At 47.6% G+C, this 15909-nt stretch overlaps 4 protein-coding genes across 4 annotated transcripts; 1 reads left to right on the top strand and 3 right to left on the bottom strand.

Moving 5' to 3' along the window:
- Positions 1–555: 555 nt before the first annotated feature.
- Positions 556–1298, bottom strand: RPL33B (60S ribosomal protein; the record flags this gene model as incomplete). Its single annotated transcript, XM_031147580.1, has 5 exons — positions 556–653; positions 726–826; positions 877–972; positions 1115–1124; positions 1274–1298. 5 exons carry the CDS (start codon positions 1296–1298, stop codon positions 556–558), a joined length of 330 nt encoding a protein of 109 aa, XP_031006871.1.
- A 1225-nt stretch (positions 1299–2523) lies between these two features.
- gsdA (Glucose-6-phosphate 1-dehydrogenase) lies at positions 2524–4499 on the top strand (the record flags this gene model as incomplete). Its single annotated transcript, XM_031147579.1, has 6 exons — positions 2524–2567; positions 2792–2864; positions 2921–2941; positions 3001–3348; positions 3399–4338; positions 4387–4499. The coding sequence occupies 6 exons, from the start codon at positions 2524–2526 to the stop codon at positions 4497–4499; spliced, it is 1539 nt and encodes a 512-aa protein (XP_031006870.1).
- Positions 4500–5192: 693 nt separating this feature from the next.
- On the bottom strand, positions 5193–6609 carry LHYA1_G002603 (putative AIM2 family protein; the record flags this gene model as incomplete). Its single annotated transcript, XM_031147578.1, is given in 7 exon segments — positions 5193–5333; positions 5348–5504; positions 5632–5693; positions 5842–5998; positions 6125–6259; positions 6351–6384; positions 6516–6609. 7 exon segments carry the CDS (start codon positions 6607–6609, stop codon positions 5193–5195), a joined length of 780 nt encoding a protein of 259 aa, XP_031006877.1.
- Positions 6610–7426: 817 nt separating this feature from the next.
- On the bottom strand, positions 7427–14206 carry CYAA (Adenylate cyclase; the record flags this gene model as incomplete). The annotated part of the gene is made up of 4 exons (XM_031147577.1): positions 7427–7663; positions 7719–13091; positions 13263–13956; positions 14058–14206. 4 exons carry the CDS (start codon positions 14204–14206, stop codon positions 7427–7429), a joined length of 6453 nt encoding a protein of 2150 aa, XP_031006876.1.
- Positions 14207–15909: the final 1703 nt, after the last annotated feature.

Here is a 15909-nt window from a genome sequence, read left to right as displayed (position 1 = left end):
CTTGTTTTGATTCAAGGAAGATGTTGGTACCGTGTCATTGCCCAAGCTATAGTGAAAATGACTGAAGGTATTGTCTGATTCGGAGTAGGCGTGGGGCGGAATTACCATAGTAGAACCCAGGGTTACCAGATTGGGTATGTAAGTTTTCATGACGAGAAGCCTTCTTCCAGATGCGCCAAGTTCTTGTAGATTCACATAGTGAGGTTTGAATTTATACTTGTGGTTGAAAATCAGAGCTGGCGCATCAACGCCCAGGCAATACACCTCCAAGAACATGTTTTCTTACAAGATCAAGCAAATAAGGCGTTTTGAGGCCCAAACCCCTCTTTTCAATGAGAAGGCTCCAGCCTTGTCTTCAGGTTCAAGTAGCAATATTTACCAATGATCCGTTTTCACATCTCCAAGACACGTAAGAACCACCTGGTTGTAATTTGCTTTATTCATCGCTACCAGCAAAGGCTATGCACTTATCGCTGCCCCAACTCGGTGGCCGAATCGTGCCATATCATCAACCGTCTCCCATGCCATGCGACCAACTCCAAAGCCACGATCCTCTTATATCGAAGATGGGTACAACATAACACGAACCGATGCGCCGAATGACTTGGGTGGAAGGTTGCGTCTGAACTGTGCTCGTACTACCCCCGAGTTGCCTAGGAAAGATGTCAACACTCCATTCTTCGAGCTTGAAGATTCAATTCTTCTGAAATGTGCTGTGAACGTACCATGTGGTCTAGTAACGGTACCCCAGATAACCCTAATCTTTGATCCTCTAACCTCTCTGTGCGCACGGTAAACGAAAGCAACCTTCTTTCCGAGATAGAAGCTGGGATCCTGTCAGCATATTGAGTCTATTATAATTGCAATGTCACATACTTTGCTGCCTTGGTATCATCCACACCCTCAATCTTGATCAGAGAGGTGTTTGGGTTGGTGACACGCTTGCCTCGTTGATATGACAGATGGCGACCCCTACGAAAATATCCTGTCAGCGCGAGTCCTTCGTTTCCAAAGCCAGATCTGTGGCTCGCAATCCACTATCCCTTCTGTTCCCATCCTCCCCGTCGCAAATTGTTGTTGCTGCGCTCGGTGACCAGGGCTTGGTATTACTCACTTGACATAAACTGGAAATAAAGTCAGCGTTTGTCCATGTCAGAAAAGCAGCCTGAACCGGAGATGAAGATATTCGCAATCCGCAGAGAAAGCCCGCGACTGCCTGGCTGCGAATTGCGATATTCTCGTCCCCGAGCACATGGAATTGAATGGCACTTACGGCGGTGACCAGCTTCGGTAGGCATCTTGAATGGGATCTCTCTTCCTAGAGCTAGAATCGAGAGATGATGGAGATTTAATCAACGATACTTCCTGGCGAGGAGGGTTCGTTGATGGCGATTGTTGTCGAATTTGTCGTTGGGCTTAATAGCAAGCTGTATTTTCGAAATTATTGAGTGGCCTACAATGTCAGCTAGTGTGTTCGCTAAGGATATATCACGTGACTAGCAACAGCTGCAGCTGAGCTGGTAGGTTGAAGGTTGAATTAGAGTTAAGATTAGAGATACTTCAAAAGTTCTTGACATGCTTGATTGTTTCTATATACCTGCATACACTTCTTCTGGTGCTCTTCTGATCAGATCTCAAGAAGCGGACTGGTTTTCTGAAGCAGGCTCTCGTGTGCGACTACTGTACTCCACCATAAAAGTTCGCGACTCATGATATTCCATCTGTCTATTCTACACAGCAAGGAGCGGTGAGATACCATCTTTGCGGTGCATGTTGTTTGGAGATGTATGTCATCATGGCATGGCACGGTATGACACAGCAGTCTGGAGATATATACCTATCCTATCCTACGTACTACGTACAGTATACCTCCGTAGTCGTGACAAACTCAGTGTCGGTGTCAGGTCGGAGTCTTAGGTGTAGGTAGGGAAGGCAACTAACACCGTCAATGCAGAGTGCTTTATAATCTTCTCGACCTCGACCGTCCTCACCAGCCGAAGCAGCTCCAGCCTCTTGCAGAAGTCTCGTCCATAGTTGTGCCGGCCTTGGGTAGGGGATAGGATAGGTGGGGGGTGGGGTGGGGTGGATAAAAGCCTTTTGCCTTCTTAGCTGTTAGGCGTAAAAGACTTCTCATCTATTCGAGTAGACAGATATTCATGGGAATTGTCTCTGGCAATACAATTAAGAACCTCATAACCTCATCGCAGCTTCTCCAACCTCTAGTTAGCCACCTCTTCACGTTACGTCTCAAAGCAGATATCGGAGTTAAGTGCCTCAGACTTTCCGGGCCTTTACTGCAGCGACTCTCGCTTCTTCTTTAGCCTTCGCAGCACAGACAGCACAGGACAGGACCCCGCCGTAGGTAGCTCCCTTCTCGACGATTATTCAACAATTTCAACAACAACTGGCCGCATCTTCTTCCATAAACCTCCAGCCTCCTCGTCTCTATTCCCTCTCTCCCTCCTCTCTATTCCCCTTCGCCATCACCCTTCCCCCATACAGTCACCTTCACGTTCACCCGCCATGGCCGACACAGTCATCAAGCCTGAAGAGGTACCGCATGCTGGGTAAGTCTCTTGTTGATTTTCCCTCACCTCTACGTCACTTGAAGCCTAGCAATCGCCCCCCAGGAGCTATCGGAACAGCCCCCACAGCGAAGGAAAAACTTGTGAATAGTTTCACCAGCTGTAGAAGGAGGAGAAAATGCCATAGGCTCCTTTTTGTGGCCCAATGGGGCTTTCAATTCCCTCCGCGAAAGTGCTGAAGATGCTGATAATACTTGCCCCACTAGGACTATTGAGTTGAAGGATAACACCACCATCGTTGTCCTAGGTGCCTCCGGTGATCTCGCAAAGAAGAAGACGGTAAGGGGAAAATGTTTTCGGGAAATCTGAGCGTTTGCTAATCCGTCTCACTTTAGTTCCCTGCCCTATTCGGTCTCGTAAGTCATCCCCGAAGTCCCCCTTCGGCGTTCAAATCACTGACCATTCTCGTCATCAGTATCGCAACCAATTCCTTCCAAAAGATATCAAGATTATCGGATATGCACGGACAAAGATGGACCATGAGGAATACCTCAAGCGGGTCAAGTCCTACATCAAGACACCCACAAAGGATATGGAGAAGCAACTGCAGGAGTTCTGCAATATCTGCTCATATGTATCCGGGCAATACGATAAAGATGAGTCGTTCATTGAATTACGGAAACACCTTGAGGAGCTCGAGAAAGGCCGCAAGGAAGACAACCGCGTCTTCTACATGGCGCTACCACCCAGTGTTTTCACAACCGTTTCCCAGCACTTGAAGAAGAACTGCTACCCCAAAAGCGGTGGTCTCGCCAGAATTATTGTGAGAGTTGATTTCACCCATGCTGAATTCCGTACTGACAATCTAAATAGGTCGAGAAACCATTTGGAAAGGATCTTGCCAGCTCTCGAGAATTGCAAAAGGCATTGGAGCCAAACTGGAATGAGGAAGAGATCTTCCGTATCGATCATTACCTGGGTAAGGAGATGGTGAAGAACATTTTAATTCTTCGATTTGGTAACGAATTCTTCGGCGCCACGTGGAATCGTAACCACATCGACAATGTTCAAATCTCCTTCAAGGAGCCGTTTGGAACCGAGGGTCGAGGTGGATACTTTGATGAGTTTGGAATTATTCGTGATGTTATGCAAAACCATTTGCTGCAGGTGTTGACCCTTCTCGCAATGGAACGGCCAATCTCCTTTTCTGCAGAGGATGTCAGAGACGAGAAAGTCCGAGTTCTCCGAGGTATTCCAGCTATCGAGCCAAAGAATGTCATCATCGGTCAATATGGCAAGTCATTAGATGGAAACAAGCCTTCCTACAAGGAAGACGACACCGTGCCAAAGGATTCGAGATGTCCTACTTTCTGTGCTATGGTTGCATACATCAAGAACGAGCGGTGGGACGGTGTGCCGTTCATCTTGAAGGCTGGTAAGGCTCTCAACGAGCAAAAGACCGAGATCAGAATCCAGTTCAAGGACGTCACCTCTGGTATCTTCAAAGACATTCCCCGAAACGAGCTTGTCATGCGAATCCAGCCCAATGAGAGCGTATACATCAAGATGAACTCCAAGCTGCCTGGTTTGAGCATGCAAACTGTTGTCACTGAGCTTGATTTGACCTACCGAAGACGTTTCTCCGACCTGAAGATCCCCGAAGCCTACGAATCCCTTATCCTCGACGCTCTCAAGGGCGACCACTCCAACTTTGTCCGTGATGATGAATTAGACGCTAGTTGGAGAGTCTTCTCTCCACTCCTTCACTACCTCGATGACAACAAGGAGATCGTTCCCATGGAATACCCATACGGTAAATTATCTTGAGTTTTTAAAATGGTGTTGAGCTAATATTTCAAAGGATCTCGTGGCCCCGCTGTCTTGGATGACTTCACATCTTCATACGGCTATAAGTTCTCTGACGCAGCAGGATATCAATGGCCAACCACCGAAACCACACCCAACAAGTTGTAGGTAGGGAACACTAGATCTAGAGCCAAGCGAAGACAGTAGATAGAGAGAATCGATGATGAGATCCTACCCATCCTAGCTGATTTTCAATTTCGGCTCTGATCTTCTTTCTGTCTACGATATATCGCACAACAATACCCTCATGGTTTTCAGCGTTCCTAAGAAACCGGGAAAGTGTCAGCCATTCAACATCATGAGGTTTTCTTTCTGGGTGACGGCGTCTTGAAACATGCGATTGGTTTCCGGGGAACAATTAGGAATAGGATCATACAGCTTGTTTACGAGCAACAAACATTCAGTTTTGGATTCTGGTCATAGTGGTGATTGTGATTCCTATACTTGCGTGCTCAAAGTCTATTCTATTTGCCTTGAAAATGTAAGCTCAATACCTTATGGTTACTCCCCCTCTGCAATCATCTATACGTCCTTACGCCTCGCGAGCTAGCTCTATTTACCTACTTCCTCTTCTCTAAAGATGCTTCGCGAAGAACTGCGCTAGCTGGTTATATCTACTTTCATTAGCAAATCAATCAATCAATCCTCTTGGCAATCATCATCTCAGATCAGGAAGGAGGGAAATTGAAAGAGAACTCACCCCCTTTCATACTCCCTCAAATTCGCTTCGTCTTTTAGATTAGCCCTCGCTCCCATCCACTACAACACAACAGATTAGCACTATTTTCGATGCCATCCATGCTATCCTATCTGCACAGAGCTCTTCTCTTCTCTTCTCTTCTTGAGAATGCTGCTTCCGAATGATAATAATAGTGCAGAAACCACAAGATTGAATTGGAATTCCGAGGTAGGTAGGTAGGAGTAGATAGGTAAGGTAGGTAGCTATAGGAACGTACCCCATGGTGCATCCCCTTATACGTATCCACGACGCCCGGCTTCCCCGCCCCCACAAGCACGTCCTTGTACTCCTGTACGATGCTCGCGTCTTCGCCGTCGGAGGCCAGTACAATGTGCGGGATGGTTATTTGGTGGGCGTCGGAGGTTGCTAGTCGTCTGTTTGGTGGGTGGGTTAGTTGGGGTGGGTTTGTTTTTGTCTTGTTTTGCTTTTACTTTTGCTGGGGTATGGGATGTGGGATATGATTTGAGTGAAGGGAGGAGGGAGGAGAGGGGCGGATCTTACCCTGGATGTACTTGTCCGGATGCTTTGAACGGTGTGCCCGGGCCGGAAGAAAGCGCTACTACCTATTGTATTACGGGATATCCATCAGCTTCAGTACAATACCTAGGGAAAAACCGACTGCACGACCAATGGCTTTCCTCATCATGAAAGATTGAATTGCATAGGATATGATAAGGGAAGAAAATGGGGAAAAGAAAGAGGCAAACCAACCTTTCCTCCCCAACAAAGTCCATAAGCACCCCACGCCTCCACACCCTCCCACCTCCCCTTTCCCTCAGCCACAACATCTTTCAGCGCCGGTACGAAGCCGGAGAAATCCAAAGCGAGTTTGCTGAATGCTTCTTTGAGGGCTTTGATTTCTTCGGATCTGTGTGAACGTAAGCTCGGTGCGCTTTAGCCGCTTTTCTTCTTCCAATGACAAGAGAGGAGTAGAATATAGATGAGGTTAAATAGACAAGGGCATAGCAATCAGTAGGAAAGGGGGAAGGCATACAAATCATCAGCATACCAACTAAACTCCATCTTCACACCCTTGAAGAAATCAGGAACGAGCACGAGAGCGCCCAACGCCGCCGATAGAGCGTCTGCGCCTTGTAGTGTCTGTGGGGCGGGACCGAAGATATCGTAGCTGTGAAGTACTTAGCATAAACAAACATGTACTGTATTACATACAGTACAGTACTAGAGATGGCATGGAATGGGAGGTAGGAAATACATACAGTGCTACGAGAGCTTTGGTTGCGCTTGGGGGACCTGTGATATCTGTATCGTTTATCAGCTAGTTGAACAATCGATAGAATATAAGAATATCAATCAAACAATGATGATATTTGAAAACAGCAGTGATTCTTCAAAAGCCAATGAAGAAAGGCGTAAATACATACAAGTCTTCAGCCCAGCAACTTCCCCCCAAGACCCCTTATTCTCATAGCCCTCCGCGATAACAGGAGGGATCGTCTTGCAGGCTTCGCAAGTCATCTTCGTCGCTCCGAATTCCTTTTCAAATCGTTACAATACAATGTTTTCTCGTATTTTGAAAATTGGCTGGCTGATTAGTTGACTTCCAGAAGTAAGAGTAGATGCTACAGTTAGTAAATGAAGTGAATATGAGTACGGATATAGGGATATATATTTAAGTCCGGTACAACGGATAGAAGTTGCGATGTGGTATAAGCAGGGGCGATGACGTATTTATTCACCCGGTGGCTATTTGTATTTCGAAATATGCGACAAGAGTTGCAAACTAGGCCGCAGGTCTACAAGCAAGACCAGAGGAGGGTACTTACTTATTCACTGCGATATGAAGGCTCCTCTTTGAATATGCAAGATATCACTCCATTCAACCAACCACTAGCATAAACCAACTGCTACGTATGTGCAAACACCTCCCTCTTCCCACCCACCTTCCCTTACCCATATATCAACCAATTGACCGAGCAATCATCATAAGTCATGAAGGAAACCTCCTATGTGAATGAAACAAAACCACACTACTCGCCCGCCTAAAAAGTAATATCCTAACCCAGTGTGCAAACTCCCTCCCTAGTATCCAAATGCTCCCATAACCGTTTTTGTAAATGAACAAGGGAATGAAATCCAAATGCTGTACAAGGACCTCAACCAGTCAACAATACAGCCCTATACCAAGAACGCCATGCCACTTTGCCCCCCAAAATGCACTCCGGTCCCAATGCTTCAATTGACGCCGATGGTTTTTCAAAACAGACTTGTCTGCCGTCGATGTAGCATGTAGTCTCCAGTTTCAAAAATCAAAGAAGGTTCATTCCAACAAGACTCATCTCTTACGTCTTGACTCCCGTTTCGGATCCCGTGTCGGACCTCGTCTCGCTTCTCGCTTTGCTTCTCGCGGTTGATCTAACTCCCCATAACGAGCTTTATATCTCTGTAATTCCTGTAGTTGTGCCGTCAAGGCACCCAGAACATCACCCATTGGAGCTCGAAGCTGGTCAAGGTCAGTCAAGTTAGGGCGACCAGCTGCTAGATGGCGGGTTGCGAGAGCTGAAATGCAGGTCTAGCTTTTGTTAGTTACTTGGAACTAAGGTATCCACGGGATAAAAGCGACTTACCTCGATTCTTGAAACCTGGTGGGTCAAGAAATTTACCAAAAATCGATCGGTAACTTCCCCGCCCCTGTTTTTCATCTTCTCCATCATGGCTGTCTCTGGCGCTTGCAAAGCAGAACCATTACCCTTCTCTCCCTCTAGACTTGAGCACAACATTTCAAGTCTCAAACTAACGGACCAGAGGGCCCAGACGCTCTCTGTGTCAATACTCAATTGGGTCTGCTGAGACAGGGAAGCCGGTTCTTCGGCCGTGACAAGTGCATCGGTCTCTGCGATTCGTTGTTGATAGTGAATGCGACCAGACAACGCATGTGGATACATAAGGTAGATGTACTCTGGGTTCTCCAAACCCTTGAGTTTGCGTTCTCCTATATCCTTAACCTCGAAACCTTGACTACTGAGCGAACCCAATTCACGGCGGATGGACTGCGAGAGAAGATCGTTATCATATGCTTCTTCGGATCCCGTAGAATCGGATCGATCGCTTTCGCTGTATGTCTCGAGGCAGCGCTGGATTTCGGAAATAAAGTCTGCTGAAACTGTAATTTGCCCACCATCTGCAACGGTAGATATTCGAGAGGCACGATTAACCATAGGTCCAAAATAATCCATTCGTCTGGTGACGGGATCATTCTCGCACACAGGGCGGCCCCAATGAACGCCCATCCTTACGCTCAATCCCTTGAAGATCAGGGTTTGGTCATTGTCGTAAATTTCCTGACCCAGGACGCTACCCAGCACCTCAGAGGGCCATTCAACCTCAAGAAGGTGAGATTGAACAGCAAAACACCAAAGAAGGGCGGAGGTTGCCGTTGGAAAGGAGACCATGAACGCATCTCCTTCGGTTTTGACTTCATATCCTCCAATATTACGCAATTGGCGACGCATGACATCGTTATGTAGTTTGATAGCGGAACGCATAGCACTCGGATACGTTTCCCACAAGAGAGTTGAGCTTTTGATATCAGTAAACACAATACTAACATCTCCGACAGGGGCTGGAACTTCAGCCTGAAGTCGACGTAGCATGGAATCATCCACAAAATCGCCCTTCTTCTTAGTTCGTTTTGGGGCGGCATAAGGCTCGTCAACAATAGCTGAAGGATTGAGCATCAAGCTTTGGACTCGGTGTGGCCTTATCTGGGCTCTCTTTTTGAGATCACTAACCCCGATCATCATGACCATGAGCTTGTTTGTGGCTCCAAAAGCCATTGCTAGATCGCGTAATTTCTGTGCAGCGCGCATGAGATCGTTTCGTTCATTCCGAGCGACGTCAACCACAAGTTCCGGGGATAAGTACTCCCAGAGTTCTCGCGAAGCCAGGATAATCATTTCGTCCTGGTCTTTGACGGTTACTTGGGTGATATTAGGAGCAGCTTGCACGGCGGGCATAAGTTGAACGTAGCCAAATGCTCGTGAGACCTCAAGTATGTCATTCAACTTGCCTTGACGGGATACCCACCCGCCAGCGTCTCTAATACGCTGTCGTTCGTTGGGCTCCGCGGGATCATGCTTCCTTGTCAATATACGATGGCTGCCTTCCGAATGAACCAACATTGCCTGTGCATCTCCGACATTGGCTACGTAGAGTTCAGACTGTTGTAGAAACATAACAGTAGCAACTCCACCAGAATGCAAATCAGCTTGGTTGAGTACGGCTGGAGCAGCTGATCCTCGATGTGATAGCAGGGAGCGCTCCTCTGTGTGCTGGGTCGCGGCGGTTGCCAGATCTTTATTGAGTGCCAGGAAAGCGCGTCTTAGCGCATCTACAGGGGTTTCGTTCAAAGAAGTATTCAACCTTCGCAATTCGTCAATGAAAATATGACCAAAATTTTCGTGCAAGTATTTTGCAATCTTGGAACCACCATTTGACAGTGCTTGCCCATCGAACATTCCCAACAGCGTTTCCGTCTCCTCGGAGTTGAATCGGGGTACAACCATGTCGATGAGAGACAGGTGGTCATTCTTTCCCAAGGTGTCCGCCATTCCGTATGCCAACTGTCCAGCAAGAGAGCCTGATGTACGAACTCTTCGGTCTTCAGTTTGGTCCGGGATGGTTGGGATAGTCAGAGTCACATCCATTAGACCAAGTATTCTCAGATGCTGAAGCGCACTGAAATCGGTGAGATCTCGCCCGTCCCGTGAACCTGTACCACCAGGTACGCTCGGCTTGATTTCAAGACGTTTATTGCCCGAAAGGTTAAGGTATTTGAGGTTCGTGTTCCAGTTCCAGTTCCAGTCATATGGCCAGTTCGAAACGTTGTACTTAAGGGAGTTGCTACCACAGTCAAGGACAGCCAATCTATGGGCTTTGCCAAGCTCGGCAGGCAAAGTTTGAAATTTGTTGCCATTGATATGTAGAACCTGTAGTAGACTAAACTCCTCGAAATCGTCCGAGGGGAGAGATGTGAGTTCATTTCCGGAAAGGTAGAGCTCTACAAGCTGAGGCCAACTTTTCAGTGACCGTTGCGGCATGTCATTGATGTCGTTGTAAGAAAGATTTAGGACTCGCAGCTCGCTCAAGAGGGTAATCTCGTCAAAGACATCGTCATCAAGCTGATTTTCGGCGAGATAGAGGTTGCGCAGTGAACCGGCGAATGTATTGATCAGCCTAGTTGAAATCCCGGAATCTTTTCGCGTAACTGTTGGAGGTGTCATTGTCCCAATTGTTGTTTCTGACGCACTTCGAGATACAACGGAGGTTTTGCGGCCACCTTTCCCATAGACAGAAACAACAGAACCTTTCCTATCTGCTGCTCCGGGAACTGGGGAGCCACCAACGCTAAGAAGGCCGCCTGACGCCTGACTGGGTCGCCGTTGGCCGAAAGCTTCCAATGGGCCAAGTTCCTCGAAACTCGAATTGTTCGAGCCATTTGTTTGTCCTGGTATCGTCTGGGATTGAACTTCTCCAGGGACGTGAGGCGCTCGGGAAGCTGGTTTTGGGAAGTTGTCGAGGACGTTGGAAGATATATTGAGCGTCTCAAGCTTACTCGCCCACCATAACTCCATTGGAAGCTTCTTCAGGTTATTCTGCCTAACGTCCAAGATGCGCAGCTCAGTAAGACAACCTATCTCCGGAGGTAAACCACTCAAGGCATTCATTGCTATGCTGAAATGTTCTAGCTTCCGAAGCTTTCCTATATGACTAGGTAACGACACAAAGTGATTATTGTCTAGCACCAACTTGACAAGATTTGGCATCCTATCGAATGCTGCATCGGGTATATAGGCAAGTTTCGCGTTAGACAAAATTAATGTAGTGAGGCTTGGCACAGCGTTCTGGATCTCGAACTTGGTCACAGGATTCGAATTTAGGCGGAGGACACGAATTCTCGCAAACTCATTCTCACAACTCGACACCGAGTTGTGGTCTGCGGAGATTTGCTCGATCTTGGGAAGCTTGGCGATAACATCGATACTGGACACGGTATTGTAACGAATGTCGACCTCTTTCAAGTTTACCAGATCTCCAAAAGTTTCAGGGAGGGAACCCGTCAAACGATTGTTCGTCATGACGAAGCGTTCAAGATTCTTCAGTTTGCCAATCTCATCTGGAAGGCTTGAAATACCATTGAAGCTCATGTCAATATCAACAAGCCCTTCTAGACCGCATAGAAATTTAGGAAACGATTCAAGGAAGTTCGATGATACGTTTAACGTCCTCATGGATTTAAATCCGCCAAAATAAGGTGGCAGGCTCCTAAGCCGGTTGTTGGCCAATTTCAAGCTAATAAGCCCAGAGAGTCTTGACAGCTCCGCGTGCTCGAGCTGTTCCAGTCTATTATTAGACACATCAAGGATGGTAAGTCGAGTAGCCTGACTGAGACTGGGTGGAAGTTTCCAGGCTTCGTTGTTGATGAACTTGATATCGCGGAGGTTTTGACAGGATTGTATAAAATCCTTTGGTAGATCAAGTGAAAGATTCCGCGACAGGTTCAGTGATATAATCTCAGACGCTTTGGAGTAGAGAGCGATAGGGATTGTGATAAGATTTTTTCCAGACAAGTCGACATGGCTGTATTTTTGCACTCGACTGACTGTGGGATCGTTGGCAACATTGGCATAGCCGCTCTCACGAGCAGGAATGAAAGAGAATCGGCAAAGATAGCTATTGTCTTCTCTACCAACATCCTCAATTTTGTCTGCATCTTCGTATCCAGCTTGTTCGAGTAGGCGCTTCTGGATTACTACCGGCCGTTCGCCAGCTCCAAGTATGCGCTGGAGATCGTGCTTTTTCATCACAATCTGATAGTTTTCGAGACTATCAGTCATAAAGGTCTTCCTGCCAAGCTGGCTCATGATGTCGGTGACTGTTGCATTGAGCACCGTTGAAAGTGTTGCAAACGTTCCGTCGAGCCTGAATATTCGAATACAATAAGGTGAGCCTTTTTCCTCTGCTTTCGGCGGCACTCCCTCATCGTCTATTTCAGGAAGTCTAGACATGTTGTCATCGTGCACCTTTTTTACGGCCCAGCTATCAGGGGCGTTCCAACCTAGGCTGCTGACATTCTCGGCTTCTAATTTGGCTTCGTCTTCCGCGTTCCCGGCAAATATCGTGTTATCAAGGGGTGTCAAGGGCTGCGGTTTGGCAAGTATACCTTCCATATTCGACAGATTCGTATCGAGATTGAAGATTGCTCCAGAGTTTGGATCGCCCTTTTCATTCGAGTCTAAAACAGATTCTGATTCGTCCACGATCTTCCCTCTGCCTTTCCTAAAGGGCAACTTGTGGAAGGTACCTTGCCGGGGCTGAGCAGGCGGGCGGCCAAATTGGCCATTGTCAATCTTGGAAGGAAGGTTGATTTCTGATCCTGCTAGGCTTGCTTCGCGATTCCAGGGATCGATGTCAGGGGAACCGTTGGTTTTGCCATTGTCTGATCTCGAGGCAGGCGAGTTGAACGAGCGGACAGAACCCGGAAGATCCTTCAGTTTATTATCTTTGTGCTTCCGGAAACGACCTAACAGGCTCCGTTTGGCAGGCTGTCCTGGTGGCGATGTAGACCCGTCATATATAGCGGTCTTGGCCGTTCCTTGAGCCCAAGTACTCATTCCACTTGGAGTTGGGCTAGCTGGTCTGGTTGAAAGGCTCGAATTGGACCCGTTGCCCAGAGCGGTTCCCATAGAAGTCGGCGCACGATCTTTATGCTTCGTGTTGAATGCTGAATTTTCCCGACTTATTGTTGGATGTAAAGCCTTTGAGTCGTCGCTACTCTTGTTTTGTCGGTGATTGTGTCCAGGGAGATGTACATGGGAATGATGTCCGGATCGCGAGGAGGTCTTCAGCAGCAGATTTTGAGTTGTTTCACCTGTATATCGTTCCCGATCAGGGCCAGAGAGTTTCTCTCTGATAGGCGCTTCTCCGTAACGGTTGATATCCTACAGCGTATGTTAGCGATGAGTATTTCATTTGCTGCTTGGTAATATTTAGATTTGACCCCGCTGTGGATTCGAGGCACGCCCCAATCAGATCGTGGTGATCATGCCCTCCAAAAGATTGACTGGTAAAATAGGGGCCTTGGATTTGTCTGTAGTGCAGAAGCAACTAACCTGTGAGTCTTGGTAGAGGAATGGAACCACATCACTAGAAGGAACTGGCGTTCGTGGTCTAGAGGAAGCAGGCGATGCGTCCCTGTCCCGTTGCGTGTTGTCGGTAGCAGATGAAAGGTTTCTTTCTCGGTGACTTCGCGCAAATGAATGTGATCGATGGCTTTGAGGAAGGCTCGATTCTGACCCATCCTTCCCTGTAAACTCATCTCCAAATAGATTTTTTAACGACTTATGGATGCCTCCTCGACTTGATTTTGAGCCCGTACTGCTCGCAGTCGTCACGCTGGCAACAGAAGGTCGCCTTCCATATCCAAATTCCATATCGGCAGGCGAATCACTCGCAGCTGTATTCCCGGTCAAGGCTGTTCCCGGCCTGAAGCCTGGAGACAAGGCCGAACCCTGAGAAAGATTGTCGCTCGAATCATCATAGAAGCTCGTCCCAAAAGCATTCGCGCTTGTGGGCGTTCCATTCGAACCGTTGGTCGTCATCCATGGGGCGATCTGATTGGGGGAAGCCAGGGCCGAGGGAGGATTATGTGAAATCTGGGGTATGCGGTTACTAGAAGACTCCAATACCTTTAGGTCGCGCCTGTAATTTCCAAAGTCGCTCATTCGATGATCCCGCGGGGATACATTGGGGGAGGTCGAGGAGGGACCTGCAGAGGTGGGAGATACATCTAAGTCATTAGATACCCTACGACCAACGCAAATGCAAGCATCCGTTAGTCAAAGAACATCTTCAAAGCTTCCATCCAGGCCCATGGGAAAGGTTCCAGTGGAAATGGGTAGTCTCACTTGTTTCTGCCAGTCTCCGTGTTAACCTTCATAGGAGCGCGACGCGCAGCGCCCTGGAAAAGGGTCGAGGGCTTGATTGTATCCGAGCTTTGCCATGAATCCGTAGTTGCGGAGCTCAGACGAGAGGAGTGCGCATCTTGCCTGGTCATCGTTGACCAGCACTCTCAGCTAAGAGGGGTCCATAGGTAGCGGGAAGGAGTTGTGGTGGTGGTTGTGTAATGATGATAAGAGTAAGGATATTGTATAATACGGTAGGCTGGTGATAGTCGTGGTGGTGTATGGTATGTGTACGGAGTAGAGGAGTGAGGCTTGAAGGATGATGAAGTGCGTCTGATTGGCAGCATTCGGCATCATCCGTGCTTCTGGTACATACATACCCGCTCCGCCACATCTACTGCACAGACATCAACCCAAGATGAAGAAACCTCGCTTGTATGAGAAAAAAGCTGAGAGAGAAAGGGACAGTTTTTATTGATTGTAGATTCTATACCAAATCTACGAGTGTGAGGATTAAAAGCGAATTCGACCTCCAAAGGTCTATCTACTACCGTCTGATTACTCGGCTGAACAAAGCCCCCGCCGAGATACAAACAAACAGATCCCCTCTTTGTCTCAAACCAAGCACACGTTTACTCTCTGTAGAAGCTATTGATCCTATACCACGGATTGTTTGTATGCTATCCAGACCTCAACAGTATATATATACGATATATTTTTATGTTTTAAGTTGGGTCTTGGATAGCCGTACCCGTGCCAAGAGTGATACTAACGAAAAGCGAAAAGCCAGAGCATCATGGTTGAGACATTCAAAGACAGTTGGGGACCCATGCATGGCAACAACAATCCCCCGGGACACCGAACAGTCCAAGCTCGTATTTGGGCGTCTTGGATACGGCGTGTCACGTGTGACTATGTTAGGCAAGGCAAGACATCGAGTGAGTGAAGTGATAGGAACTTTTGGTTCTCCATCTCCGGGCCATCAGAAGTCGGAAGTTGCAAGAGGAAGAAGAGCGCGTCAAGTTGCGCATTCATATCCATATTATATGAAGACAGCTTTGCTTCATAAAGCCTTGAAAGATAGAGTAGTAAATAGAAAGACAAGACATCTGTTCTAGGTTTCAACAGGTGATTAATATCCCATAACTGTCAGACAATTAGATGATGCCTCCTCAACTTAAAGCTCCCATAATAATGAGCGCTGCTTTGTCTGTCGAGGATATACTTCACTTCGTATAGTAAGGCACTCGCGTGCGGTCGGAAGTATCCCGGTGGGTCCGTACGGCACTTGGACCAAGTGAAAGTGTGTGAGAGTGGCCCAGCCTCGCCATTTCTCTCACAGCAGCCCAGCCTTCCTTCTTGCTACCTTTCACTCCATACAACAACAATTGCTATATTGGCAACAGCGCATCGAGTCCTCGACAAAGACCCACTCATGCTGCCAGCCTCTCTTCTTTAACACGAGTACCCAATTAACTTGACAGGAAACTTGCTAACACATTTTGCTGACGTTGCGGTACCACTACAACCCAACCTCCCCATACTAATCTGCCGCATCCTTTTAAGACTTCACTGGTAGCCGCATGAACTCTGCATATTTCTCATTATAGCATCCTTTCCACCCATCCATCTCACTGTCAAAGGTTACATCCGACTATATCTCACTGGACTCTGTGCTTTTCCCGCCCGGTACTTGAAAGCTCCAGTCCCACCACCAAACATTCCACCGAAGACCGAGTCCTCGACTTCAATAATAGAAGTGGTGTGACAACCCGCCCACCCTCTTGGTCTTTACCTCTTCTTATATCTTTTTTTTTTTCTGTACACTATTCAAGCGTCCTCTTCAGCCAGCGTA

The sequence above is a fragment of the Lachnellula hyalina genome (assembly GCF_007821495.1).
Source record: "Lachnellula hyalina strain CBS 185.66 chromosome Unknown contig00037, whole genome shotgun sequence".
In the NCBI taxonomy this organism is placed as follows: domain Eukaryota; kingdom Fungi; phylum Ascomycota; class Leotiomycetes; order Helotiales; family Lachnaceae; genus Lachnellula; species Lachnellula hyalina.
Note: the sequence above shows the minus strand (reverse complement) of the source record. Positions and strands in the feature narration are given on the sequence as shown.